Source organism: Cyprinodon tularosa, unplaced genomic scaffold (genome assembly GCF_016077235.1).
Source record: "Cyprinodon tularosa strain WSP-4 unplaced genomic scaffold, ASM1607723v1 ctg76, whole genome shotgun sequence".
Classification (NCBI taxonomy): domain Eukaryota; kingdom Metazoa; phylum Chordata; class Actinopteri; order Cyprinodontiformes; family Cyprinodontidae; genus Cyprinodon; species Cyprinodon tularosa.
This window is the reverse complement of record NW_024039518.1, coordinates 3,248,031-3,275,351: the sequence shown is the minus strand read 5'-3', so window position 1 is coordinate 3,275,351 and position 27,321 is coordinate 3,248,031. Positions and strand designations below refer to the sequence as shown.

At 38.4% G+C, this 27,321-nt stretch overlaps 1 protein-coding gene across 1 annotated transcript; it reads left to right on the top strand.

The window, feature by feature from the left end:
* Window positions 1–2,583: 2,583 nt before the first annotated feature.
* On the top strand, window positions 2,584–27,035 carry si:ch211-168d1.3 (ras and Rab interactor 2). Its single transcript, XM_038270277.1, has 11 exons — window positions 2,584–2,727; window positions 3,032–3,146; window positions 4,541–4,613; window positions 6,943–7,034; window positions 9,949–10,130; window positions 10,213–10,500; window positions 10,645–11,182; window positions 17,300–17,608; window positions 17,941–18,072; window positions 18,638–18,807; window positions 23,648–27,035. The coding sequence occupies exons 1-11, from the start codon at window positions 2,584–2,586 to the stop codon at window positions 23,969–23,971; spliced, it is 2,367 nt and encodes a 788-aa protein (XP_038126205.1). The 3' UTR covers window positions 23,972–27,035.
* The last annotated feature ends 286 nt before the right edge of the window (window positions 27,036–27,321 follow it).

Here is a 27,321-nt window from a genome sequence, read left to right as displayed (position 1 = left end):
CGAACAGAAGGTAGCAAAGCGGCTTTAAATAATATGCAGCTTGACATAAATTCCTGCAGAAGACAAATATGAGATAAAAAAACAACAACTTTAAGACAGCAGGTAATAATTTCTTACTGATGTGACAATGTGCCATAAAGGTTAATAACCTCAGTGCAAACATCAGTTTACCTGGCACACGCCATACATTTCTAGAGCGGAAACAGCAAGAAAATATTAAAGTTTTTGGTTTCAGTACACTGAAAATAGACAACTAATAAGCAAACTTTGTGACTGCTTCATGTAAGAGCACTAAGTAGCACCTTAAATCACACGATCCTAGCAGTGGTGTGCACGCTTAAACAACATTCAGAATAGGGCTACAACTAATTTTTTTTTTTTTTTTGCAAATCGATTAATCTGTCAATTATTTTTTTCGATTAACTGATTAATAATCGGATAGCCAAAGGTTCCTTAAAGAAGCTTTTTTTTACTAAATTAAACCAAGTTAAATAAAAACTTTTCCACCCGAGGACTTCTGGATAGAGCATATTGACAGAAAACATTTTTTTAATCTTTAATGCAAAATGTTTATATATTTTTTTACATTCTTGGTATAATTGCTGCTGATGATGGGTTACAGTCAACTAAAGGCATGTTTACAGTCACTCCAATTACTAAATTAGTTGAGGATTATTTAAATAATCAATTAAACAAGATTAATCTGGTAAATTGTTTCGGCCCTAATTCAGAATTACAACAAATGTTCCTCCTGGGTGCTTGTGAACACATTTGATCCAACCTTCAAGCAGATCATCCAATCCAAGCCCTTTTGTTTCGTGGTTACTGTTATAATAATTTTCACAAGTCATCCTTTCAGAGGTTAGTTTACTGAAGGCTTATTTGTAGCTTTCAGCAAATAGAGATATAACCAAAAAAAATGCATCTATTAAGTCAAATAGGGAATTGGAAGTTGTACAGGATGCAATATCTCTAGACTATTCTTCTACCAATTGATTAACAGAGAGACAGACATCTTCATTTGCTGAAAATGGGAGCTCAGATAAATAAAGTCAACACTTTCCATGGTTATTAAAATGTTATTGGCTGGGCTTTTAGGCCTTTAGTTTGAAGACAGCCCAACAAAGGAAATTTATATACAGACACGATAGAAATAGTTTTGAAATAATACATTTCACTGTTAAACAAGCAAGAGTTCTTAGAATATCAATAGTACTGTCAAAATAAAACCAAAATGTAAAAGATTTCTATTTTCAATAACTTCTAAGGCACATTTAGCTGCAATTGTCAGGGTTGGTTGAAGTTGGGTGAGTACCCAGATGCAGAGATAAGGAGGCACAGATGAGTTCTTGAAAATTTAATTAAAGAGGACAACAGAAACAAAATCCAATAACTGAATACAAGATACCAAAAAAACAGGAGACGCCAGAGAGAAAGAACACACGGGGAGCAAAGAAATAAAGATAAACCAGCACTGATGAGCTGCAGAGGAGGATATATCGGGGAAACAGAACCAAGAGTGGAGTAATCAGTTGATTGGGAGCAGCTGTGGAAAGAAAGAGCTAGAAGGTGGAAAAGAAAGTGGCACAAGGGGGAAAACAGAAGCTACCTTCACATTGAAGCCTGAAGTGACCGAAATCCGATTTTTCTGGCCATATGCAACCTGTTTCTGATCTTTTCATGACAGTCTGAACAACACAGATCCGATTTTTTCTAATGCGACCCAGGCCACTTGGCTATGCGGTCCTAAATCCGATATGAATCTGATCTTTCCAAATGCGACCTGTGTCTGAATGGCCAGGTCGCATCCATCTGGCCTGAACGCCAATAATACCCGACATAGGTCACTATTCTGGGTCTTGCTATGCAGAAGTGGCAAGTAAAACAACAACAATGGTGGACGATAATGTGGAGAGCAGTATTTATGTTTAACCATCTTGGAAAGATTGAGTTTTAAAGTTGGGAAGGATAGCTAGATGTTCTCCAGCACTACCATCCATGTTTAATTCCGTAAACATAGAGCACGCTTGCTTGTTACGTCATTGCGTCCTCTACTGCCCATGCGGGATGCTTAGGTTGTATGAATACAGTTCACACAGGAGATCACATGCAAGTCGCATATGTTTGGAAATGTGAATGGCAACACAAAAAAAGTCGTATTTCACAAAAAAAATCGGAATTGAGCATCAAGGCCTGCAGTGTGAACGTAGCTAGAGAGTAACATTGTGGGAAAAAAACAACTACAAAGACACAAATTTACAGTGAAACTAAAAAAAAAAACTTTAAGAATGGTCAGAACCCTGACAGCAATAACCTCAGGTAGCTGGTTTCTGTATGACTTGATCGGCCTCTGTCATCTATTATGGAGGAATTTGTTATCCATGGCTTTAAGGTTGGTCAGGTTAGCTTACAATGCTTAGTCATTCTATTTCTTGATGTTCTTTCATCTAAAGCAAGAACAGCTGGATATACCATAAAGCCAGTATTTCTGAAGACAGTAAGACTTGTTATCTATTTGATGTCTAATATGCTTTCCTCCAAATAAATGACAGATGTTTGGGCTTGTCTGATTGTGTCTTTCAGATGCAGGAAGTGGACCGCACCCAGGCAGGCTTGCAGCGGGCGTTCAGTGTCCTGGACCGCCTGCTGCTCACTCATCCTGTGTGGCTGCAGCTGTCACTCAACCAGGACTCAGCTCTATACATCCTGCTCAGAGAGCCTATTGGGGTAGATATTCAGCTGTCAGTTTGAAACTAAGCACATATCTTTTTCCTTATATTATTTTCCTTTTACGATAGATGCTATAGGGGTTTTTATTATTATTTACAGATTGATTTCCTGACACTGTCTCACTTGATAAAACGTCAAATAAAGTTAATGCAATTGGAAGAAATTAAAAGCTGTAGCTGTATATTCTAGATCCAGCTTCAGCTTCACCTCTGTTTGTTGATTGTATGCATTTTTAAAATTCACGCAGAATAAAGTAAAGCTATTCCAAATATGCTTACTATATTTTTGTTGGTATTTTCAGACTTTTCTGGTTCGTAAGTGCAGCTCCAGCCAGAGGAAGGTACTGTGTTTGAGGGTGACAGCTGACAGAAGTGCCTCCTCTGTTAAGGAGTGCTTCATCTGTGAGGAGGACTCCAGTGAGTCTGAAACAAGCCTGCAACGTCCACATATAGCTACACTGGTGAAATGGGCAATTAAAGCACTAAAACAAGTAAAATGTCTATTCTAAAAAATTCCCCCAGTACAGTAAAACCTTAAACAGTTCAGTCTGTATCATTTTAAAACAACTCTCACTATGAATATGAGAAACGGACGGTTGTAGTCCACCCTTCTATCAGCTGAACGGAGTTACATCACTTAGACAGCAGCAAAGAAAAATGTGTTACTAGGTTTAACAATGTTAAAAAAACAAACATATTTTTGCTCTTGCTGAATCTCAGGCTGTTATTTCTGCTTATGCACAACCTTAGTGTTAAAAATATAGCTCAGTTAACTGCAGCAGAAGTTTGAAACTCTTCACTTTTTTAAACTCACATCATTTTTTTGCCTCGGAAGATTCATTTTGATCTGTTTATAAAATTATGGCACAATATAATAATTTAGGTGTTCACCAATAGTAACAAAAGATGGTTGATTGAATGATTGAACTGGCTGTTCAACAGTGAGTCATTTGCGACCAGTCATGGCAACTGTACAAAAATAAATATTAATTTGCTGCAGGCGTATGTATATGTAAAAAGTATTTTTAGTTTAGCTTAGTTATACAGAAGTTTATATTATAATATTTCAAAGTCGTCTTTGGAAAACTTTCGTACCATCTGGCAGTACCCGATTTACATCTATAATTAATCAGAGACACATTTCTGTGACTGCAAGAAGCAGTTAAATGAAAATTGAAAATGAAAAACTTGAAAACACTAACCTGGTGCATATATTTAGTGACTTTCCTTTATGGCAATATATTTAATCCCATACTGTGTATGGTCTCTGTATGTTTTATGCAATCCGGACTCTTAAATTCCAGTCATCATGGAATCATGTCCTACATCTTTTAGATATTTACCTGGTCCAACAAAACGTGAATCAAATGGATTAATACAGCGTAGTTGTTATGGTTTTACTAATGAATTCATTATTAAATTTAGCTCTTCTGAAGGACTGAGAATTACAACAGTTGCTGGACCATATTTGCAAACTAACTCGACAAATCCTCTGTGCCAGTGCCAAATAATTTCTGGTGGAGGCAGTGTGATTAAACATCAAGGCATCTAAATCATTGGAGATACTCTCAATAGATGCATATTTTATTAAGAGCTTTTTAACATTGTAATTGGATTACAGGTTAGCTTTTTAGTTGGGCAGTTTAAACATCCTGACAACAGTAGTCCATGAAATGTATAACTTTGGCAGTGCTACATGAGTTTTCCCTTTGTTAGTGTAGGAAATGTGATGGCTGCTTCATATTATTTATGACAGTTCCTCCTAAAATGAGCTAGCCTTTCACTGCTGTCAATCTCTCTTCTGTGAGCAGCATTCGCCTTGGAGAGCTCAGCACTCAGCTTCCCGGACCTATGTCGTCTGGTGGCCTTCTACTGCATCAGCAGGTAATATATCATACAAAAAAAAACCTTCATAAAGAAGATACAGCCACACAGATAATCCTGTCCCCGCATTTTGATCTGGACTGGCAGCAATTCCTCATAGATCCTGCAGAATAGTAACAATCAGGGATTTTATGCATCTGTTTTATATATTAACGCTGCTCCCTGTACCTGTCAGAGTTTCCAGCTCCATCTCACAGCTCTAAAAGGTAGAAAATAATGCAGATTGTGTTTTCTGAAATATATCCTATATTTATTAATGGTTTCCATTCATTTAAATTTAATTTATTAATAAGGCGCCAAATAAGGCGCCAAAAGGCGCCAAACACCACTCAAAGCACTTTATAGAGATGATTCAATTAAATCTTACATACAGATTGTTTTTTAAGGAACTCAGCAATGTATTGCATCATTTACATTTTCCAGTCGTACAATCGTATTTTCTGTTTTAACTGTTATTTATAATTAAGTCAGTCAAGCTCCTGAAACATTTTAGTTTATTTTATGAATCCATTTAACTTCTAATTGAAAATGGAACCCAAAAAAAATTAGGAGAAAAATGGAGGGATGATTCAGTATTCAATATGCAATAAAGAGCCGATTTAAACTTGTGGTTCCAATGCAGTTAAACAAATTCTTATTAGAGATTATTTTTAACTTATCGAAAGCATATTACTTCTAACAGATGTTGTTTTATGTCCAAATCATCTGTAAGAATCTGAATCCAGATGGCGATCATTTAAAATGTCCTTTTGTGTTGCCTTGATATTTCTTGATCTTAATATTTATGCTATCATATTGGACATTATGTTATTAAATAGTTCAGTATTTTACTGAGCCTAATTTTTTATATGTATCTTAATAAGTATTCCTTCTCTGATTCAACTTTAGATTCTCACACATACTTCACTCCAAGACTATTTATAGACAGCATGGATGCTGCTCGGTCTTCAACTAGTATAAAACACCTGGTTATGATTTTATGTCAATCTTCATATCCAGAAAGGATTTCCCTCTTTAGATTTGTAATTTCTTTTCAGATTTAAAACATTTTCCCAAGTATATGCAATGTTTACATTTGGGTATATGGAACTTTAACTTAATTAACTACATTTTTGTGATTTAGTGAGTATATATATATATATATATATATATATATATATATATTTTATTTTATTTTATTTTTTTTTTTATTATTATTTATTATTGCATATTCATGCCTAGTTACCCACCATGGTTGCTGAATAAACAATAAAAAATGCAGGGATAATGTAAAAAAAGCAAACATTTAAAAAGCTTGGAGTCAGCAGTTGTTTTTTCTGCTCACCAAACTGTCACGTCAATTCAAATAAAGGTTACTTTTCAAAACATTCCACCTCTAACCATGGTTTGCAAAAAGTAACTGTTTACATTAAACATTGGTTAAGCGGGTTATGGTGTCAAACCTTCAACTTTTAATTGATGCTTTAAAAACAGGGGAGAAAAAAAACTTATCCAAAAGTTTTTTGTATTTAATCAGATTAATTAAAGATGAGGTATTTGTTAAAATAAAGTCCCACACAGATGCTCCAGTATAATCTTTCCATTTAGATTTTCCTAGCCAAAGTTTCTTCAGGTCAGTCTCACTAACATGCTCTAACAGGAGGTTAATTTGGTTTAAAAAAAGGATCACCGAAAACACATAACACTATTGTTTTATTGTTTTTTTCTTCAGCTAAATTGGACTCAGCTTTGACTCAAGAGCTCCTGTCAACAATTAACTCCTGTCCAACACACAAAGTATTCACGTGAAGTGCTTGGTTAAAGTTGCCTGTTTGCTCTTTTTTTTTTTTTTATGATTCTCTTAGCTCTTTTATTATAAGTGTTGGGAAACCAGAAAAAAGTGTACACACTGCCTCATAATTATGATCTGAAATAGGTGAAAAACATCTCATCTTATTTGTTAAACACACATGATGTCAGTTGACAGCCCTCAGTCAGAAAGCAGTATTTCATTTCTTTTACTTCGGTTACCAGACTCACTGAAAGTTGGACATCTAAAGCTTTTAAAGGCAATCCTGGGCAGAGGAAGCTAACTGTTTAGCTCTGCCAATTTTAAAAATAAACTGGCCAAGCAATGCATATCTTACTGCCTAACTCTTTGAGTTTGGCAGCCACATCTTAAACAGTCCACCAACCACTGAGACTATAAATTGAATTTAGTGAGAGACTCATTTGAGAATCCCTGTTCCACTCTGATTCTTAGGATCAGATTATAAAATCATGAACTATTTAGGGCAGCTTTTTACCATTTCATGAATGTTTTTTTAATAATCTATTTTTTTTTCTCCAGAGATGTCTTGCCATTTCCTCTTCAGCTACCAGAGGCCATTGCCAATGCCACAACACACCGGCAGCTGGAAGCCATCTCTTACATGGGGCAGGGTAAATCTCACTAATTTAGTCATAGAAAAAGTTTGCAATACATTTTTATTGTTTAAACTTCATTTCAATCTGAAAAACTCACACAGAAAGAAAACGACAATTAGAAGAATTGTATTAATACAATTATTTTAAGATTTTGCTGCTCAGAACTTGGCAGGAAACATTATCACTAAATTTTACTGTAATATGCATAAGCAGGTGTATGAGAACAGGGACGTTTCCCTCAGGCCTGGTGGTGGATTGGAGATAGATGAAGTTGGTTCAGTCCATAGACTGCTGGTTGGCGACACAATCTGCTTGAGCTCTACTGGTGAGATCCAGTAGACTGTGTGCAGTAGACTGACAGTAGACTAGTGCTTTAGTCAGGACCTGGAAGATAGAAGTCCAGCTTGCATAAACACAGGTTTGCATGAAGCTGTCAATGATGAGCAAGCATAAAGTGAACCAGACTCAACATGGCAGTCTTCTGCCAGACTAATTGATATGTGATGGGGAATGCAATAAGAGTCCAGGAGGAATGACAATCTGATTGTAATGATCTCAGAATGTTGGACCCAGAATTCAAGGCGAGACAGGCAGTGGGAAAGTTCAAAGCGTTTATTAAAGGAACAGGAGCGCGGGGCTGCTCGTCTGCTGCGGGGCTGATCTCTGCAGGGATAGGAGAATACAGGTCAGTGACTGGATGTGGAGCTGAATACGACTTGGAGCAAAGTCACTGACCTGATTCAAAGTTCAGTCTGTTGGCGGAGAACACAGCAGAATCCAGGAGGGAGGTTTGACCGCAGTTGCGGCGGGCGACGCCCCCAGAGTTCCTAGAGAGCGAGCAGCCGACGCCGAGCAGCAACAGAGTCCAGAAGGGAAATCCAAGGCCGAAGTCAGAAGACAGTTCCAGGTTCAGAAGCCGGTAGAATCCAGAAGCAGATACGACAAACAGAGCAGACAGGGGCAAGGCAAAACTCGAGATCCTCAGGGCAGAAACTGGTCAAAATTAGGAAAACAGACAGACTACAGATTGGTAGGGAACGTCTCACAAAAACACTCGAATAACCTGGCGCTGATAGGAGGCAAACACACAACCTAAATAGTAGAGGAACCAGGTGGAAATAATCGGCAATAATCAGCCGCAGAAACAACTAGACAGCTGAGCAAGGAGCAAAGGAAAAAAACAAACCATCAGTGCCAAGATCATGACACTGATAGTGATGAGTTTGAAGACACCCCATGGAAAAGCCAGATGGAATTAGCTATGATGGTGGAGAAGGGGACGGAGGTGGGTTGAACTGGGGTCACCTGAGTCAAAATCAGACATAGCGCAACCACTGCTTGCACTTTGGCTGGGTAGCAGGCTGGCCTGGTTATGAATTTAAAGACCTTTTAAGATGCACTCTGGATGCTGATTGGGTATCGTGGAGGTGCGGTTAAAATCTGATTGGTTTGTCAGAGGCAGTTGAGCCTCTGATGGATGAGGGTAAGTAATTCAGTTTCTTCAATTGAATTTCTGCCTAGGCTTCATTTAGAATAATTCTTCATTGAATCACAGTGAGACATGCGATAAACAGTCAGATGACTATCATGTGTTATATACAGTGTGTATTACATTATTATGATTCCAAGTCAAGCTATAACCCTCTTTCTATGCAGCTGTATATTTTCACTGCTCTCTACCTAAACTTGACAGTTGCCCTTTGCAACAACTAACGGTGAAGTCTATAATTTGTGAGAAAATCAACTGTGGAAAGAAGTGACTGCCAGTCTGCATCTATTTTAACAGAGGAACATGTGCTGTGGTGCTGCAGCAGCACGAGCGAGCGAGGTGTGACTTCATGAAGACGAAAGTGGAAAGCAGATTCTGAGCGATGGTAGCTTTTCAAAATGGAACGGATGAAATAGAACATGCAAACATTTTTTAATTGGCTAAATAATTAAAGGATAAATCAACAATCTACATATTCAATACAGGCATTGGAATCAACTATACATCAACAGATGTTTGAAATTATGTTCAAAGAGGTTTATAGAAATAAACCACACATTTGACACCATTCTAGCCTTTTCTAGCCTCACTGTCTTGAGCAGAATTAATTATTTGTACTAGGAACAGTGGCTTTGTCAGATGGGTTGTAGACAGGGAAAGTTGCTCTAAGATTGTTACTAGGATTACAGAAACAAAAGATGTTGTATTTCTTTCACAGAAAATGTAGATCTGTTTATTTCAAGAAGGATATTTCTTGAGTGAAGGAATCAGAACATCTTTTATGTTCTTCATCAGTCTTTTTATTATTTTGCAATTCTTGTTCTCTCTTGCTTTCTCTGTCAGAATAAATCTCCAATACGTCAGGAATGTCATTTTAAATAGCTTTCTCCATATCTTTGCTTCCTCTGAATTTAGATTTTAAAACATTGCCAATGCCGAAAGTAGCTTCTTTTTTCAGTGACACCATCAACACCAAAATACATTAATGATAAAGCAGTCTGGTAGCTCATCAATTAGTAAATGTACATTGTGTACATATGTATTTAATGTTAAAAGCTCTTGTTCTGAAGGGAACGGTTGTAAATGTAAGTGAATTGTCTTTCTCTTTAATAATTGAAGTCGTTAAGGACCGACAAACTGGCAATGAGCCTGAACCAACGTACAAAGGAGGTGTTAAATGAAGGGTGAGTTAAAAATGACTGTTAGCTTCCCCAAATAAATGATGTGACCCAGTGTAGCATCTGTTTGTAAACCCCAAACCCATCGTGATTGAAGAGAGGTTTCATTTTCCTAATGGGAACCGGTCTACAAATGAAAGGAAATCGTCTTATTTGGCAGATTAGGGAAAACTCCCCCAGTTTGTTCTTAATCCACCTTTTAGCTGATACCTAAATTTTAGCTGATAACTTTTTGAGCAACCTGTGTTCTGTGTTCTTTTAGACTTTTGGAGCTCACCGAGTGCTTTAGACATCCAAAATGGGCCTTTAGGGCCTGTTGCATCAACCAGCAGCACCCAGTCCCAAATGGGAGGGACTCAAGACAGATGTTCTTTTATGACAAGAGGCAAACAAGGCAAAGTCTGCTTCATCAACCCCCTCTTTCTTCAGTTGGAGGTTAGCAAGGTGAGCTAAGAATCTACTGAGATTCGAGAAAGGACTTTTAATACGATAAAAAAATTGTGCTTAATTTCATTTTACATTCCAGCAACAGCCACAGCACACAAACCACAGCGCCTCCAATAAACGGCACCGCTTCAAGCGCAGCATGCGTCTGCGGCTTTCAGAGTCCTCCATGAATTTGTCCCTGGAAGGCGTGGGTTCCTACTCACCTCCCCCATCGCTGGAGCAACCTGGAGGCTCGGAGGGGCTGCACAAATCTAGTCCTAATCCTCAAAGAAGAGTACATGCAGGGGCTTGTGTCCTGAGGAGAACCCCAGCAGTATCACCTGGGTCAGCAGAGGAAGATGACATGATGGCAGTATATGTGCCACAGGTGGGTGCTGAGGGTAATTTTTTGAATTCAAATAAGACAGGGAACAGTGTTTTCTTGAGGTTACTCCTATGTTTTGTGGTTGATTTTAAATTTTTGTGCAGGCTTTTCATGTTCTAAATGAGAAGCTTTTCTGTCTTTTTCAAGACATCTGCTGCTGCTGATGAAACACCCAAGTTCCATCAGGAGGCAGGCATCGAGGGAACAGTTCTGGGCTTGGAGCACCGGCCAGCTCCGTCCTTGGCTGAGCTTGACAGCTGTAGCTCCTTTAGCAGCATGGATGACGAAAATGACTCAGCGTCAGAACCAGAAAGCATGTCCCAGACCCAAACAAACACCTTCCACCGCCCTCCGCTCGTCCGCTCACGAGGCCGTGGAGGCCTGCATCGCATGAGTGAAGCATTTGTGTGTTTTTTTGCGCCTGACAAGCGCCTGACTCGACTGGTGGAGGAACTGGCAAGAGACAGGCGCTCAGTGTTCAGAGATATGATTCAGGATTTCCTCCAGGAGCAGAGAAAGGTGCTTAAAACATTGAGCACCTCTTCCACATCTTCATCCACAGGTGTATCTTCAGTGCAGCTTCTGCAAGGTCTGCGCCTCTTCCTGTCACAGGCAAAGTGTTGCTTGTTGGACAGCAGAGAACTTGAGCCTCCCATTGAAACTCTTGTGCCAGAGAATGAGAAAGGTAAACCTAGAGAAACACACAAAACCTATGCAAATACTTTGATTCATCTGTGTTTGCACACATTATTTGTTAGTATAGTATAACTCAGTCAGTTTGGGAGACCATCTCACAGCTCAAACGGACCAAAGATCACATCTAAATATCATGTAAGGTTTCTTTCACACTGATGATGGGGGTAGTTTATTTTTCATTAATTGATGCAAGTAATTCTACGCCAAGCATATTATTAGTGTTATTAGCACTCATTTAAAAACTATAAACATGAATCACACCAAAACAATAAAAGGGTTCTAATTTAAACCTGCTGAACTTGAGATTAGGATGATGAACAAAATTATGTTTTGCAAAGTGCTTTGCACTACTGCTGGGATACATGTCATAGGGCCTCTGTTATGTAAAAAATACTTTTTTTAAGCTATAAACTAAATTATGATGCTACAGTATCTTAAAATATATGTCTAAAGTCGTATTTAGCTTGATTCATTCATGTGTCAATGAATAAAGTCCTTTTTTTTATCAGTGAGCAGTGATGTGATGCAGAGTGTGATGAGTGCGACTCAAGAACAAGATAAAAAGCAACTAATCTGCACAGTGACAGCAACTCTTTTTTTTTTAAGCTAATGTCTAAATCATGAAAGTTTGCTTTTCGACCATGAGAGCTTTGGACTTTGTTTAGCCTTACTAAAGAAGAGCCATGTCATCAGTAGTGACATGCTTCTCTAACATGATGAACACGCTTTGAAGTTAAGTGTCTTTCTTCTGCGTTGGAAGAAAACAACTAATAAACATTTTAATACTAAATAATGGCAAAAGTAATGTTTGATCATACATATGCCTATAGTTGACTTTGAAAGGCTTAGAAAAGCATTATGTAGGACCTTTAAGAGAATGTCTTCCAGAATTGTAAAAGATTGAGATGGTCGCTCTCAGACCTTGGTCACTAAAATAGTTTTAAAAGACTTGAAGCCATATCAAAGTCTCCTTGTGATCCCAAAAACTTAAGCAGCGGGTAAAGCACTAAAGAAGAGATATAAGGGCCTAATATTCAGAAGGTTGGCATGTTTTAAAACATTTGCAAAGGTGTTTGTATGCACAGAGCAGATCTTCAAAGAAAGTGTAAAGTGATTTGTATTTGCAATTCAAATGTAAATCACCTTGTTTTGCATCTTTGCCTTTATCAGTATGATGATCGTACTCTAATGCACAAACCTCAATAATTCATGGTTGGAGAATATGCAAATGTAAACATTTACAAAATGCAAATTTTCAAAATCTAGAAGTACTAAGTGGGCCCAGCTTTAGTGTCTTTTTTTATTACTTCAGGTGCAAAGTGACCTGCAAAAATATCTGTGCTCATTGTTGCCACAAGGAGGAATTGGTGAAAAGCGACAGTATGGAGAGATATTCTGTATAATATTTATGAAGGAAAATATTTATGCTTGTGGACAAAAATTTGTGCAGTAGGACAGCAGATAATCTTTAAACAATTAAACCAAAATGGAGAAAAAAAAGACTAAACTTGACCCATAAATGTACAAAACAATAATCAAATGCATAATGGTTATCAACCTAAATTAATTTTATATTCCTACAGGTACTGTCACGGGACAATACTATTTTAATTTTATGTAAAAAGTAGGAAAACAGTCATTTTCTACTTTCTATTTGTGGTAAGGGCAACATTGGAAAGGAGTAAAGTTGTTACTGTCACTACTCATTCTCTACAAGTAGCATCATAAGCTTACTTGCACATGAGCAACCACATATTCATCCGGGTCGCCTTCAATTGCACCATATAAAAAGATCCAAATTAACTTTTTTGATCCCTAAAAATATTAAGTGTACTAATATACAAAATGTAAAAGATTAATAATTGATTTTCTGCTAAAATAAATTTATTTAAATCCTGTTTTATCACTCTGTCCCCGATCCGTCCCAGAAATGGGATCTCACGCTACTTCCAGCAGCTAATTTTTTCAGCTTTGGATTTAAGCATTATGTTTGCCTTCCGTTTTACCTTTATGGTGTATAGTGCCTAATCTAAAGAAAGAAACAACTAAAATGAATATAAATATGGGGAAATCCTACTGTCAGACTGTTCTGAGCATGTCCGATGATGACATCAGACAAGCAATTTAACAAAAAGAATGTAAAACACATCAAATTCTCTCAAGAAAAGTCATTAAAATATTTTTTACAAGGTGTATTTTAGCATTCTTTTGTGATTAAAGGGTAGAAATATTTACTTTTAGTTAATTATATTATTTACGGCAACCTGGCTGAATATCTGTCTCACTTGGCTAGCTCAAGTGGTAAGTCACCCATCCTGCAAACAGGAAGCCTGGGTTTGTATCCCAGCTGGGGGGATTGATCTAAAGAAAGTGTGGGTCCTTAGGCAAGACCCTTCATGCTAATGCCTGCTTTGGGGAGTGACAGCCTAGTGGCTATGGCATTGCCCTTGGAATTCTGAGTTCAAACCTCACTCACACAGACTGGCACTCTGGTTCTTTGAGCAAGACATTTAACCCCCACACTGCTCCCCGGGTACCACACCATGGCAGCCCACCCATCCTGAAGGGGATGGGTTAAATGCAAAGAGTTTGTAGCTCTGCACTTGTGACTGTAATGACAATAAAAAACACTGAAACATGCGCAAATGAGTTGATGGTCAGATGTCACATAACTTAAAAACAAGATTATATCCAATTATAAAACAATAACAAGTTTCTTCAAATTAGGTTTGATGCAATAAATTCTTTAGTTTTTGTCTTCTTTTTTTTTAATGAACACCCTTCCATCCACCTATCCCAGCTAACTTACAGAATTGTATGTTTAGATCAAGTTAGTTGCTCTGGAATAAAAATCTAGGCTCAGTTTCCCAGTGATGGATTTTGGATTTTGCACACATTGTGAGCTTGTCAGTCTAAAAGAATAGACCATGAGAAGAACAAGAAAATTATGGGGCAGAAAGACATTAAACAATTAGAGAACATTTAAGCTGGAGGCTAGGTTTATACAAACAGACATGGTGGGCTGCCCAGGCTCCCATGAAAGAAGCTGTCATCACAAAGCAGACCATGTAGTAGTAAAGTGTTGGCTGGAGGGGGTGGTCATGTTGTCTCTGATATTAAACAAACAGTGTTGGGATAGCCTGCCTTACACATCCACACTCACAAGCTTCCCGTTAACCGACTGGCTCGTCTCTGTACTGTAAAGACATTACAGCAGGTTTCTTTGCTAGGAAAATGGTTGAATCTGTTGACACGCTGCTGTGCGTAGGATTTTTCTTTGTGCGTGCCTCACAGGTGTTTTTTGTGTAATGACGAATGGCGGTTGCCTGGCTGCCTAGAGACGTCGAGGTGGGGGGGGTCTTAGCCTTCCGTCCATCCTATGTTCCTTCCTTCCTTTCTGCGCTGGGATTCTGATTTATCTCTCATTGCGTTGGCGGGAGGCATTTGCATTTTTTTTTCTCCCCTCGTTTATCATAAAAAGATATCAGAGTCCCACGCTCACTTGAAAAGCTGCACGATTCACTGGAGGGTGGGAGGGAGACATAGAAATAGACAGGTTACTTGGAAAGTGTAATCAGTTACTGGTCTGTGAGTAACAGATTTCAAAAAATGTACTCACCTTTCTGCAAAAGCTGTTCATCTGTAGCAAAGCTGTAATCACGTTACATGTCATGAGTTACACTCCAGAGCTGGTAAATAAGAGCTTGATTTTGAGAGAGAGAGTGAGAGTGATTGATCACAAGGGGGATATAGTAAGGTAGACAGAGGGGAGAAGTGGGGGATTGTACAGTAGGGAGACATGATGGAGGGGGAAGAGAAGATTGATGAGAAGTGGAAAATTATTGAGTCAGGACCGCCCACTGCATGCACTGAGAGTGGCTTTACAGGCAAGAGCATGTGCATGGACATGAGGTTATTTATTATAAATTAACATTGTCAGACCAGAAAAGACGTATTTCTTTTCAACATACGTGTATGTCAAGGTTCAGAACAGAGGACCCAGAGTTCAGCCGGTATATATCTTTAGAGGACAAACTCAGGTTAGTGACCACATAACTCTGACAGAGGACGATAACGAGCGTGTTACTCCTTAACCTGGTTTTAGAGTTTAATCTGTGCCAAGAAGAAGGAGGCTGCAGCTATACTAAACTGTGCAACTAACTAGAGTTTATTTTTTTATTAAATAAAATATTTAATAAAAAAATAAACAATGCTTTGAATCAGCTTCATTGCGATCAGGCACTTTATTAAAGCCATACAACAGAGAAAACAAGCTGTTCCACCTGTGTTATATTGAATCCAAATGTTGCCGTGAGAGCAGGATTGATTGATGATAAAAGAATCTGCCTTGATGTGATCCGAACATAGTTTGTTCTATTGGCTTGGACATCAAAGATTGTCCTGTTGATTTTTGTTTAATCTATTTACTTTCTGGATCGAAATTTGATGCAAAACCGGGTCCTTTGGATAATTAAACATTCCTTTTCCCGATCCAAAGCCATTCCTACAATTGGCAGCAGTACGATAGACCACTGTAATGTAATTTTAGCAATCCTTTTAGAGTGCTTAACAATGCGTGATTCTATACCCGCGTCCGAGGATGTTTGACTGCACTGACGTCACAGCTGTGTTTTATCACGTAACTGCTCTTGAGGTGCTAAAGGCGCCAAGCATACTGTAAAATTCTCTCGATTTTTATTACTTGGAGCATTTTTAGTGCGATTTAGACCACCCACATAGAGAGAAGAAAGGATAATCTACCATCACACATAAAAGGATAAAACTGCTCAAGATGCACTCTTTCTATTTGAACTTTAAACTAACACTTTCAAAAGTTTATCAGGTTTACAGATTTTTCATTATTAAAAAAAATAATAGTTTTTTCGGTATGATATTCATGTAATAGTCGAGTTAGCTGCATGTTACCATCATCCCTAGATTTTTAACACAGTGGATGATCATTGAAAAGATAGAAAGCAGTTTTGGGATATATTTAAAACCCACGTCCATTGTCTTATTAATAAACAATAATAGTTTTTGGTCTTCATTGTTGTAACGAAAGTATAACTTTACTGTGGGTGGGAAAATCTAATTTTCAATGGCCTTGTTGCTGAACTATTCCCACTTTTACCCAACATTTCATGAAGGAGAAAATAAATAGTGCCAATTTTTGAAACAACTTAGATTCTTTATGAAAAATATTGTTTGAATTTGTTTTCAAATTAAGAGTTTGCTTTTAAAGCTTTATTTTGTTGAGTTTATTTTATTTCCTTCATTTCCTAAACTAACTACAGTAACTTTTTTTTATTTGGATTTCTAATTGACAATCAAGACTGAGAGGGAAACAATAAGAACAAAGTGCTGATGAAGGTTCTCAGTCATCCAGGTCATAATCATTCCGTAAAAATTCAAAAAATATCCACTGGACTTGGTTTCCAAGATTTGAAGACGTTTCGCCACCTCTCCAGGAAGCTTTCTCAATTCAAATGTCTGGATCTGCAGTGAGTTTGAGTCTTATATAAACAAAGCCTTGTATCGCTTGGAAACATGCAAATGGTAACCGATGAATGGGTCGTTTGATTCCATCGTTAGCCTGTAAGTAACATCTTCAAATCTTGGAAACCAAGTCCAGTGGATATTTTTTGAATTTTTACTGAATAAGAACAAAGTAAAAGTTGTAGATAAGAGCTTCAGGTATGTAACCACTGAACTTTTTGTTTTTATTCAAAAACTTTGCAAAAAAAGAGAGAGCCCTCATGCAGGTGTGCTGAGGCACCACAGGAATAATTGATTTGACTCAAAGCTTAGTGAATTTTGTTAACGTCAAAATCCTTAGAGCATTCATCTGGACGCTGTGCAAAATGGATCATGACTAAACAATTTAGGAGTCTTTTTATTTTATAACTTGTTGAATTGCTGACTGTTTTTAAATGAATATTGGTGCATATTGTGCAGATAAAGTATTCTTTTTTATCATTATTTAAACAATATTAATCACCCTCACTGGTTAGTGTATCCCTCTGGGCGTAATTCCCATCCTGTGTTTTTCTAATTACAAATCAGTTAAATAAAACACTTGTCAGTTACCTTCGTTCTGTTTTCACAGACCTGGCACTAGAGCGAGCTATGTTCTCCTGCATCCTCCGGCCTTTAAAGTGCCCGCTTGAGAAAGCCCTGACAGCTTTTCACAACCAAGATGGCTCCACCCAGCTCCTCACACAGAACATGCTCCGACTGAAAGGGAACGGTGCCATGGAGAGGCTGGGCGTGCGGACTGGGGTCCCCGATATCCGGGAGGTGGAGAGGGTGAAGCAGAAACTGATCCTCATGCAGCGGACGCACTCGCCTATTGATAAGGTGCTGTTACTGCTCCAAGTGTGCAAGTTTGTGCACAAGGCGATGGGGACCTTACATGGTGAGACTCCGAAAAGTTTATTGAAGCATCTTTACGCATAGCACATATTGATTTTAATTTAAAATTCTGATCTGGACCAGGGCTGGTTTACTTCAATGTGTTTTAATCCAAAAGTACATTTCTTCAGTTTTAAATATTTTACCACAACTGCTCTTTTGACCCAGCTAAAAAAATCTACAGGGTCTATATATAAAAAAAACTACTTATTGTATTTACACATCTGTGTCATAACTATAGTTTTTAATATGTCAATGTGGTTCATACCAAGTTTACATACAGTGTAGTTATTTCCTATGAAATAGTAAATATATCACAAAATAATGTTTTTACAGGAGAAGATGTAAGCTGGGATGACTTTCTTCCTGCGCTATCCTATGTGATAGTAGAATGTAACAGGCCTCAGCTGCTTATAGAGGTGGAGTACATGATGGAGCTGCTGGAGCCTTCCTGGCTTGGCGGAGAGGGTAAGACCCAAATCCAACCATTACTTGATGCAGCGAAATATAAGATTTACACACAGAAAATAAAGATTAACACAAGAAAAGTTTACACTTAATTGCATCGACTAATTGACTTGAAAGCAATCTCTCACACCAAGCATGCTTTTGATGTGTTTTTTTAATAATATGATGGAAATAAAATCTATTGATAAATTGATATTATCATGCTTTCATAGCATCTCGATTTTGAACAACTGGCTTCATTGTTTGGATTTTCCTTTGCCTAAATGCTGCAATCAGTTCAGTGTCAACTTTGAAAGGGTAAACACCTAGTTAATTGGGATAATAGGTGAATTTGAGGACTTTAGTGTTGTTTTTGACAAAAAACGAAATTAAGTCGTTTTACATTTGAAGTCACAAAATCCTCTATATCAGTGGTAGGAAATATCCAGCTTTAAACATTAGCAACTACCACTATTAGCTGCTGAATAACTAGACTTGTCAGAACCCAGATTTTGCCTAGTGCAGTAATTGGTCTTAATGACTAAGTTTTACATTTTTCTCCTACCAATGTTTTTTTTTTTTGCAGGTGGCTACTATCTGACCAGCGTATATGCTAGCCTGTGTCTGATCCAGAGCCTGGAGCAGGATCCACCTTTTTCTGGCTGTCTAACACCACAAGTGCAGGATGCTTTGAAGGAGTGGAGCAGTCGACGGACCCTGGAGGCCCAAAAACAAAAAGAGACCCAACAGAGCCAAGTAGGTACTCTCATTTGTTTGCAGTAACGCCACAGAAACCTTGCTTGCTTTACAAGTAGGATTGTTGTGGAGGAATGTTTTCTACCTGCTACCAAGGCTACAAAACTATAAAGCTATAAGATTTTTAGTTTTTATATCATTTAACCATTATCATTTAACATATCATTTAACCATTATCTAACCATTATCAACTAAAGACAGGTACCCAGCAATTGAGATGGAAAGGAGACATTTCCTAACCTTAGGCAAGCAGTTGTTCCACTCTGAAACATGTTTCTATTGATCTATTTAGTGGTCTGTTTTAGAAACCAATATATAAAACATAAAAGACAGAAAAAAGCAAGTTAATTTGATAATCCGGTTGCTTATTGTTACTGCTGTCACTTAAAGAAAGGTAAGAACTCAATTCAGTGTGTTTATATAGCACCAATTTACAATACATGTAATCTCAAGGCACTTATAGATGCAGTTCAACCACATCACACAGTCAGGTTGGTAGCAAGTTTTCTATCTAAGGAAAATCAGGTGATTGCATCCAGTCTTTGGCTTTGCTGGATTTACTCCTCCTGCATGATCCTTTGGTGTCAGAAATTAGCTTGCATTTCGTCATTGCATCCCCTTAATCCCTCAAATTGAACATTCAGTGAAAGTGGAGAGGAAAACTTCCTTTTAACAGGAAGACACCCCCAGCAGAACCAGGCTCAGTGTGAGCGGTCTTCTCTTGAGGCTTACTAAGGGTTTAAGGAGATAGAAACAAACCAACAGAAGGAACATAGAAGCACTGACCTATAAATACTTTCTGTGTTCGAAAATGTAACCGTAAAACAGCTCCATGGGCAGCTGTCTGCGAAAGGAAGAGAACTATGCTTTTATCTCAATTTGCTTAGAGTTATGATGGATAACATCTGGTAAGATAATGATGTGTGAGTCTGTTAACCCCTAGTAATACCAGCTTGTTGTGTGTCAGAACTAATGTTTTCCCAAGTAGTTTATCTAATTAGGACAGTTCCTCTGTCAGGATTTACATTTATCATCTTCATTATGTGCATAGCAGAGATTTGGGAATGAAATGGGGACACGGACAGAGTGGCAACTTAAACAGGAGGTGAGCCCAGTTGATAAGCAATACCTTCTGTAAGTTAAAGCAAATTCTCTGGACTGAGTAAGATTACAATTTCTGTCAAAATCTGTTGTCATGTCTCATGGTTATTTAATATATATACATTATGAAGTGTTATTTAAAGAGTTTGAACCGAGTGATCTCTTCTCAGGAAAAGAACCGCAGAGGGAAAGCTTCAAGGTGTAAAGACACAGCTTTCCATTACACAGCTAAAATAAAATGTAAAAACTGTATTAGTTTTCCTACTGAAAGTAAAAAAATATTTACAGCAACCTTTGATTCACACTAAAAGAATATAAAATAAATTCTAATTAACAAAGAATTTTCCAATTAATTCAGGCCCTGACTAAACTGAGTCAAACTGTGACCTAAAAATAATTTTGAAAAAAATGTGCTACCAAAAAGGTAAATAAAGCTACCCTGAGAGTGAGGAAGTATGTCAGGATCATAATACTGTGACTATTTCACAGAAAGACACCAAAACAACGAAGAAAAAAAAAACAGGCATGCATTGATAACTTGCAAAAGGTAAACATAGCAGCATAGTGGCAAAGAGGAGCACGCAGCTTACAGAGATGAAGATTTGGCTTCACCATTTCAGAAAAGACAGTTTGAAATCTTAACACTTTGGGACCAGGTTTCCAATATGTCCTCGTTTATTGTGTACAAAGCACTGAATCTATGTGAACATAGCCATACTTCCAGACCGTACTCCTCAGGGATCACTGCCCTGCATTTGAATTAGGTGTGCTGGAAAAGAGACATATCATTGGAATATAATTGGAATATTTCCAATGCTAAGAAAACCATTATCCAAGGTAATCCCAAAGACAAAAAAAATATATCTAGTAAAGAAACAAAGATAAAGAGAAAAACATGATTATTTTCTATAAAAAAAAAATAAGAAAGAAACAAGGACTGTATCTAAGAAAGAAACTAGTGATACTTTCTACAGAAAATAATTTAATATAAAAGTAATGGGAGTGGTGACCCTTTTTGGGGTAAACCTGTTTATAATAAACACAAAACAATGAATATATAGTACTTCCTTTATAAATGATTACCCAAATTCACAGCAACTGACGTGACGCAAACGTGACATCACTCCGCCAATGCAAAAATGTAACAAATAAGGTAGAAAAGCTGTGCTGAATGCTCACAGATGTATAGAAAGAGCAAAAATCTGAATGACTCCCACAAACAATATTAAAACATCTGCAAATTTCCTGATAAAACTTTTTCATTAGCAGTCTAATGATTATTTTGCAGAGGATTTTTTTCTTGAACAGCGTTTCTGCAGGTCAAGAGATGGGATTTTGGCATTCGCTTATAGCCAGCTGAACATCTGAACCAAACATAATAACAAGCAGCTGGTAATGGCAGATAAGATTAACATTGCAATTATTAAATCAAAAAAATTACATTTAAATTTGAACCCAAAAAACTCCATACATTGCTAAGGCACCTTCTGGTGTTTAGGTTTAGCAAAGTAGGTAGGGCACCCGCTCCAAAATGGCAGACATATTTAATATGCCCCAACTGCCATTGTCTATGTCAATGCCTGTTACGTTTAGCTGCATGTGTGGGTCACCACCTGATAACCGACAGGGTAATTGACCTCAGTCCCCCTCTGAAAATGTTAAATCTTTTATTCAAATGATTTTCTATTAAATACCTGTGACAGCAATGTAATTATGAAATCAAATCCATTGAAATACCATATGTCCGAGGTGAAGGAGGTGCAGCTTTTGCAGGAAATGGTTTCACTTTGGTACAATTTACAGTTGCTGATTGGTCAGCTGCTGCATGAGCCCACTGGATTAATGGACAGGTGGCATCATGTCAGCTCCGTTAATGAGTCCATTCAAGACAGTAAAGACTTAACAGAGAAAATCGCAGGTGTATTACATAGGTGTATTTTCAAATTCCTATGTATTTTATATAGAGGGACACAAAGATAATAGCAGCAATAGTTTTAGTATCCATTGAGGATTTAAACACATCTATGAAAGGAATATGAGGAGTAAACTAATTTAATTGCAGATCAATTAATGCTTTGCTCCAGAAAAGAAAAACAGCAGAACCAAAGTACTATTCTAGAAGTACCTAACTATAAAAAGAAAAGCGAAAGAGAATACATAATTAACAATAATTGCAGATATTGCAGCAACACAATTTGAAATTTTAACTTCCACAAATCTGTTCTGCTCCTCTTTTAAATGGTCAAAAGACAAAAACATTAAAAAAAACAACAGATAATCCGTCCACACAGGCTCAGACATCCCTGTGATTAATTACATTGATGGCAGCATCATCTAATTGTCCTACATCTGTGACGTTAGCAGGTAGGGTTAAGCTTCATCTTCGAATGATGTTTTATATCGAGTTTAAATTGCTTTTACAGATGCTTGAATGTCACAACTTGAAAGCACTGAGTGATTCGTAAGCATCAAATAATTGCTGGGGAGGAAAAAAGTGAGACAGCTCACTTGGACGGCCCTCCTCCCAAAATTTGGAAGGAGATTAATTTTTAGACTTTTTTTTTCCTGAGGTAATCCCTTTGATCTGGGGCTTCCAGCTTACGACTGGACTTTCCCTAAAACCATCACACACTCGCTGACATTTTGCCCACACTTCCTTTCATCACCTCCCTCTTGGCCTTCACATCGGTGCAACAGGTCCACCAGAAGCCACTAAAAAAAAAAAAGAGAGAAATTCAATGTCATCCGCGTTTCTATCTTGTCACGTGGTGCTTCTCCTGGCTTCAAATAGCCCATCTAACTCACCCGGCAGCCAGATTTTCCACTGACACAGGCGAGGATCAGTGAGCCAAGTGCTATGAAGAGGTGGGCGGTCAGATAACATGAAATTTATCGAGCTGCATCTATCCGTCGAAGCAGGCAAACACAATATGCACACGGACAGCGAGGAGCTCAGTGACTCTGTGAGTTTTGACGGTTGAAAGACCTGTTGATTGTTATGCCTGAATGTGTGTCTTTGGTCCTCTTTGGAGTTTTTTTTTTTTTTTGGCTTTTTTTTTTTTTTTGGCAACTTCTACTTGTGCTTTCTTGTGGTTGGAGCCTGGAAGTGAACATGTTTGTGGGATTGTTGGCATCTTTGAGGCATAGAATTGGCTTTGCTTTAGTTCCTCAAGATTGGCTGTTTGGTGAAGGGATTATGTGCCGTGTCCTTTGGACAGCGTGAGTGTGTTCTCTTAAGAGAGTTGTGAGGGAGGCTGTAGGTGGTTGAATCGGACGTTATATAATGGCTAAAGGGTTTGATAAGTGGCAGTTGTTGATCTAGGCTTGTTAGTTTTAGGGCTGATTGCCTTTAATGGTTTAGATCAGGGAAGAAAGGGAAGCCTTCTTCCTTAAAGACGGAGAAAAGTTGGGTTGCAGTCATGCTTTTGGAGGATTAATGATTTAAAGTTTGCGGCAGATAAAAGAGCAGCTAAGGGAAAATGAATTTATATAAAGCTTGTCGACCTGGCTGACTGTGTGTGGGAAGCAGAAGCTTTGTTTCAGAGGCTGCTTCTTTTATGAGCTTCGTTTTGCCTCATTTCCTGCAGCTTTCACATTTCTCAACCTTCTCTCCTCCCCCTCTTTTGCCCTCACTCCATAAGCCTCTTGACCTCTGTTTGTCATCATTGCAATGCATTCACTCATTTTTCTCCCTCTCTTTATCTTTCCTTCGTCTTCTTCTTCTTCTCCCTCCCTACAGAGGTGCGTTCGGATACTGTTCCAGGACGGGGAGCGGAGCGCTGTGCGGACGTTGCAGTGGAGAGCCGGGGAGACCAGCCAGGCCCTGGCGCAGCTGTGTGCGTCCACCTTCGGAGTGTCCGACCCACAGCAATATACACTGTACTGGCGCAGCGGTGGCGAGATGAGGGCCCTGCCGTCCCACGCCCAGCCCCAGGACCTGGCTGGGCACAGCGAGGGGGGGCCCTCGCTCTCCTACCTGAGGACCGACCACGACTTCAGCAAGATGCGGCGGCTCACCAGAGGTGGCGCCGTGGACCTGAGCGAGTCAGTGTGCGAGGAGTGAGTGGGAGGCACAGAGGAAGGAGGAGGGGGAGATGGATGGATGGTTGGTGTTTTTCTCTGTCTCTTTCTCTCTCTGTCTCCTCTCTCCGGCGGTGTGCTGTGCCTCGTCACGGATCGGGACTTTTTGTGAAAAACTACAGTCCTAGACCCATCCTGGTCCTAAACAGGACCGGATCAGAGCAAAGAAAACTTACTGAGAGTTCTGCCACACTTGAGGCTGCTTGTGTAAAAGGAGTGTACTATTTGTGACATGGAAAATATGTAATAAATGGATATGATTGTTTTTTTTTTCCTGCAACCTGAACCCAGAGTTATACCATGAAGGGATTACATCATTAAGAGACGTGGAGGCTCAAATCCAAAGAATACAAATTCTGCGAGACTACTGTTGCCTAGAAACAAAACCACTTCCTGTACGCACTTAGGGAGGCAAATTGTCCAAGGTGGTGATGTAACCCTTTTACGGTGTAAGTCTGGGTTAAATCTTAAAGACACTTGGATGTATTATTGCTTCACTTTCTGTGCAAAAATTGGCTGATGTTTAACGGTGGGGATGCAACCTTTTCTGTGGTTTGCGAGATGTGTTATAGCCAAGACCAAACTGCAGTACCAAAGTGACATGCATCAAGAAGAGGGGAAATTTGGGGCTGTCTAGTTTGAAAAAAAAATGGGATTTGAAATGAGCTGTGTTTAAGAACCTCCTGCAGAGATGGTTTTATATTTGCTTGTTGGAGAGAAGGCGCAGTTTTTTGCTGGTGAAATACCTAAATGAAAGGAAGGTGACAAAAAAGTTTCATTTGTTTTATGTCTAAGGCCATGTCTACAATAATAAGGGTATTTTGAGATATGGGCAATGGAGAGCAAATATTTTTGAGTTTTACCAAGGCTGCAATCACCATAAAAATGAGGAAAGGATTATTTTAAAAATCCTCACACGCCTTTTTGTTTCCATCAGGGCTACATCAAGTTGTCAATCCCTAAAGCCAGATACCACACAATTATTCTTTGATCAAATTTTTAGCGATAGATGAATATGACAATTAGTCATCCTACTCCTGTCAAAAGAAAAACACCACATTTTGGGAACCGAATTTTAAAATTAGTCATCAACTTAGAGATATATATTTTTTTTAGATATTTAATGAGTAAATAATTGAAAAGCCTTTTAGAGAACCTTAAAGGCCAAAACATACTCTGGGCAAAAGATTTGTTCTCTATCACAGGAACAATTAATGGAAGGCAAAGTTATTTTCTTAAAGTTTTATTGACGCATCATCAGAGCTGATCTGTTTCTCTTATGTGGAGCCTAAAAACTATTTAGTGATTGGTCAGAGATTGAACTTTAGGGATTGAAATTTAGGAATTTCAAGAGATTGAAATTTAGGGATATTTTATCCTTAGGAAATGTGGACTTTTAAACTTTTAGATTTCAGGAAGACTTTTAAAAAAAATTATAGCTTTGCTCTTTTACTTACAACTATTAAGTTCTTTCTTGCTGAGACACTTTATTCGTTGTCAGTAAACTCTTGTGCTCACAGAACGATGGAAATCTGGCTATGCATTAACCATGCCTGCTTTATATTTTTGGCCAATTGCAGAACCCCGGGTAAAGGTGCGTTCACACTGAGTGCTAAAGAGGCAAATGAGGCAAGTTGTTTACATACAAAGGCCCAATCAGTCGGCGATGCAAATGGGGACTGGATATGGATGTGATGTAGGGTGAAGGAGTACAGTAGAGACACTTTTTAGTTATAAACTCACCAGAGGTTGATCTGTCCCTTTCCACTGGTACAGCATTTCATGACAGTGAGACATAAGGAAGTATCACTGGAAATGATGATCTGGCCACATATCCTGGCAGTGGTACTGGCTAAACAGAGCAGACCTGGTGGCCCCAGTGATGCTGGCATCAACTTTGTTGTTCAGCTTCACAACACAGAAGACAAGACTTTACGATGCGAGACTCTCAGCATCAGAAATAGCCATAATGCAGCACCAGTTTTCTGCTAGCATAACCACAAGCTTGCAACTACAGTGAATGAATGTTGCAAAGATTATTTTGGGCAAAACTGGCAGAAATCGTTCACTGGACAGTTTCTTTGATGGCTTGACATGTTTCACTACAAAATTACAAAAATAGAGCACAACTCTTGGAGTTTTTGTGTCACATCTGTAGTTATCTGATGACGCTGACCCTGGTAGTCCTGTCTTTGTGATCAAGCTGTACCAGCCATTTATCATACTGATGCATAGCATATGTATTACTATGGTACATACTGTGTATACTTCTTATTAGTATGGCTGGCCAGGCTAGTAATGAACAGGAAGTAAAGGCTGCAGGCGAGCACTGACCACAGATCAGTAATGGAGGAAAGAGCTAATGAATGTGTTGCTATTGGGGAAGTTGTTCTTATATTCACATGTCAGCTAGTAATGGGGTTGTTGCTTCCAGCCATGTTGATGGGCATGATAGAAACATCCGGAAAGATTCCGACATCAGAAACTGGGGATCAGTCATGTAAGGTATAAGTTGTTTGTCAGAGCTGATTCAAAAAATGTGTTTCCAATCTCCTGGTTTGCGCAAAAATCACCTCAAATGAACGTTAAAGCTCTTTTTTTCTTTTTTCAAATGTTTTTGTTTCCATTAAGCTTTTCTAATGCAATACTTCAACATTTTTAAAGAAGCCGATGGAAACACATCTTCTTAGTGTAATAATGTTATTATCTTGCAGTCCTGGTATGAGAGCTCATTTTTGGCATAATGTTTCTTCTACAATATATGATTGGTTAGAAATTTTGCAGTGGTCAGTCTTCTGACATATATTGCTTTGGGACTTCCTGGGAGTTCTGTATTGGAGTGGCTTGTAAAGTATGAAATATTGACAATGTTTTCGCTTGTAAGCAAAGGTATCTTTTTTTTCAGATTATGATCAAAACCTTAAACCTAGCACTACTTTTAGCCATGCTCAGGTAATATCAGTTAGGTTATTGCCACCCGCTGGCCTAGTGTTGGGATAATTTCCTTTTTTGATTGGAATAAAAAATGGTGAATGCTGTTTTTTTTTTTTTTTTTTTTTGGGGGGGGGGGGGGGGGGGGGGGGTTTGGGGTTCTCCAACAACAGATGAAAATAAGCTCTGGAGATGTGTAGCTGGGAAAGTAAAAGCACATAACCGCAACAAATTCATTAACTTATTGACTGACTCGCGAATGTATTAAATAATTCTGTTTTTCCTGCATTGAATCCATTTGTCTAATTCTACTCTAAAGTTCTGCTGTTTCTCTTGGCCTAAGTGTAAGATGAAATATTGTGTTCCTAACCCATAATAAGGACCTTATGAGGACTGAAAGGT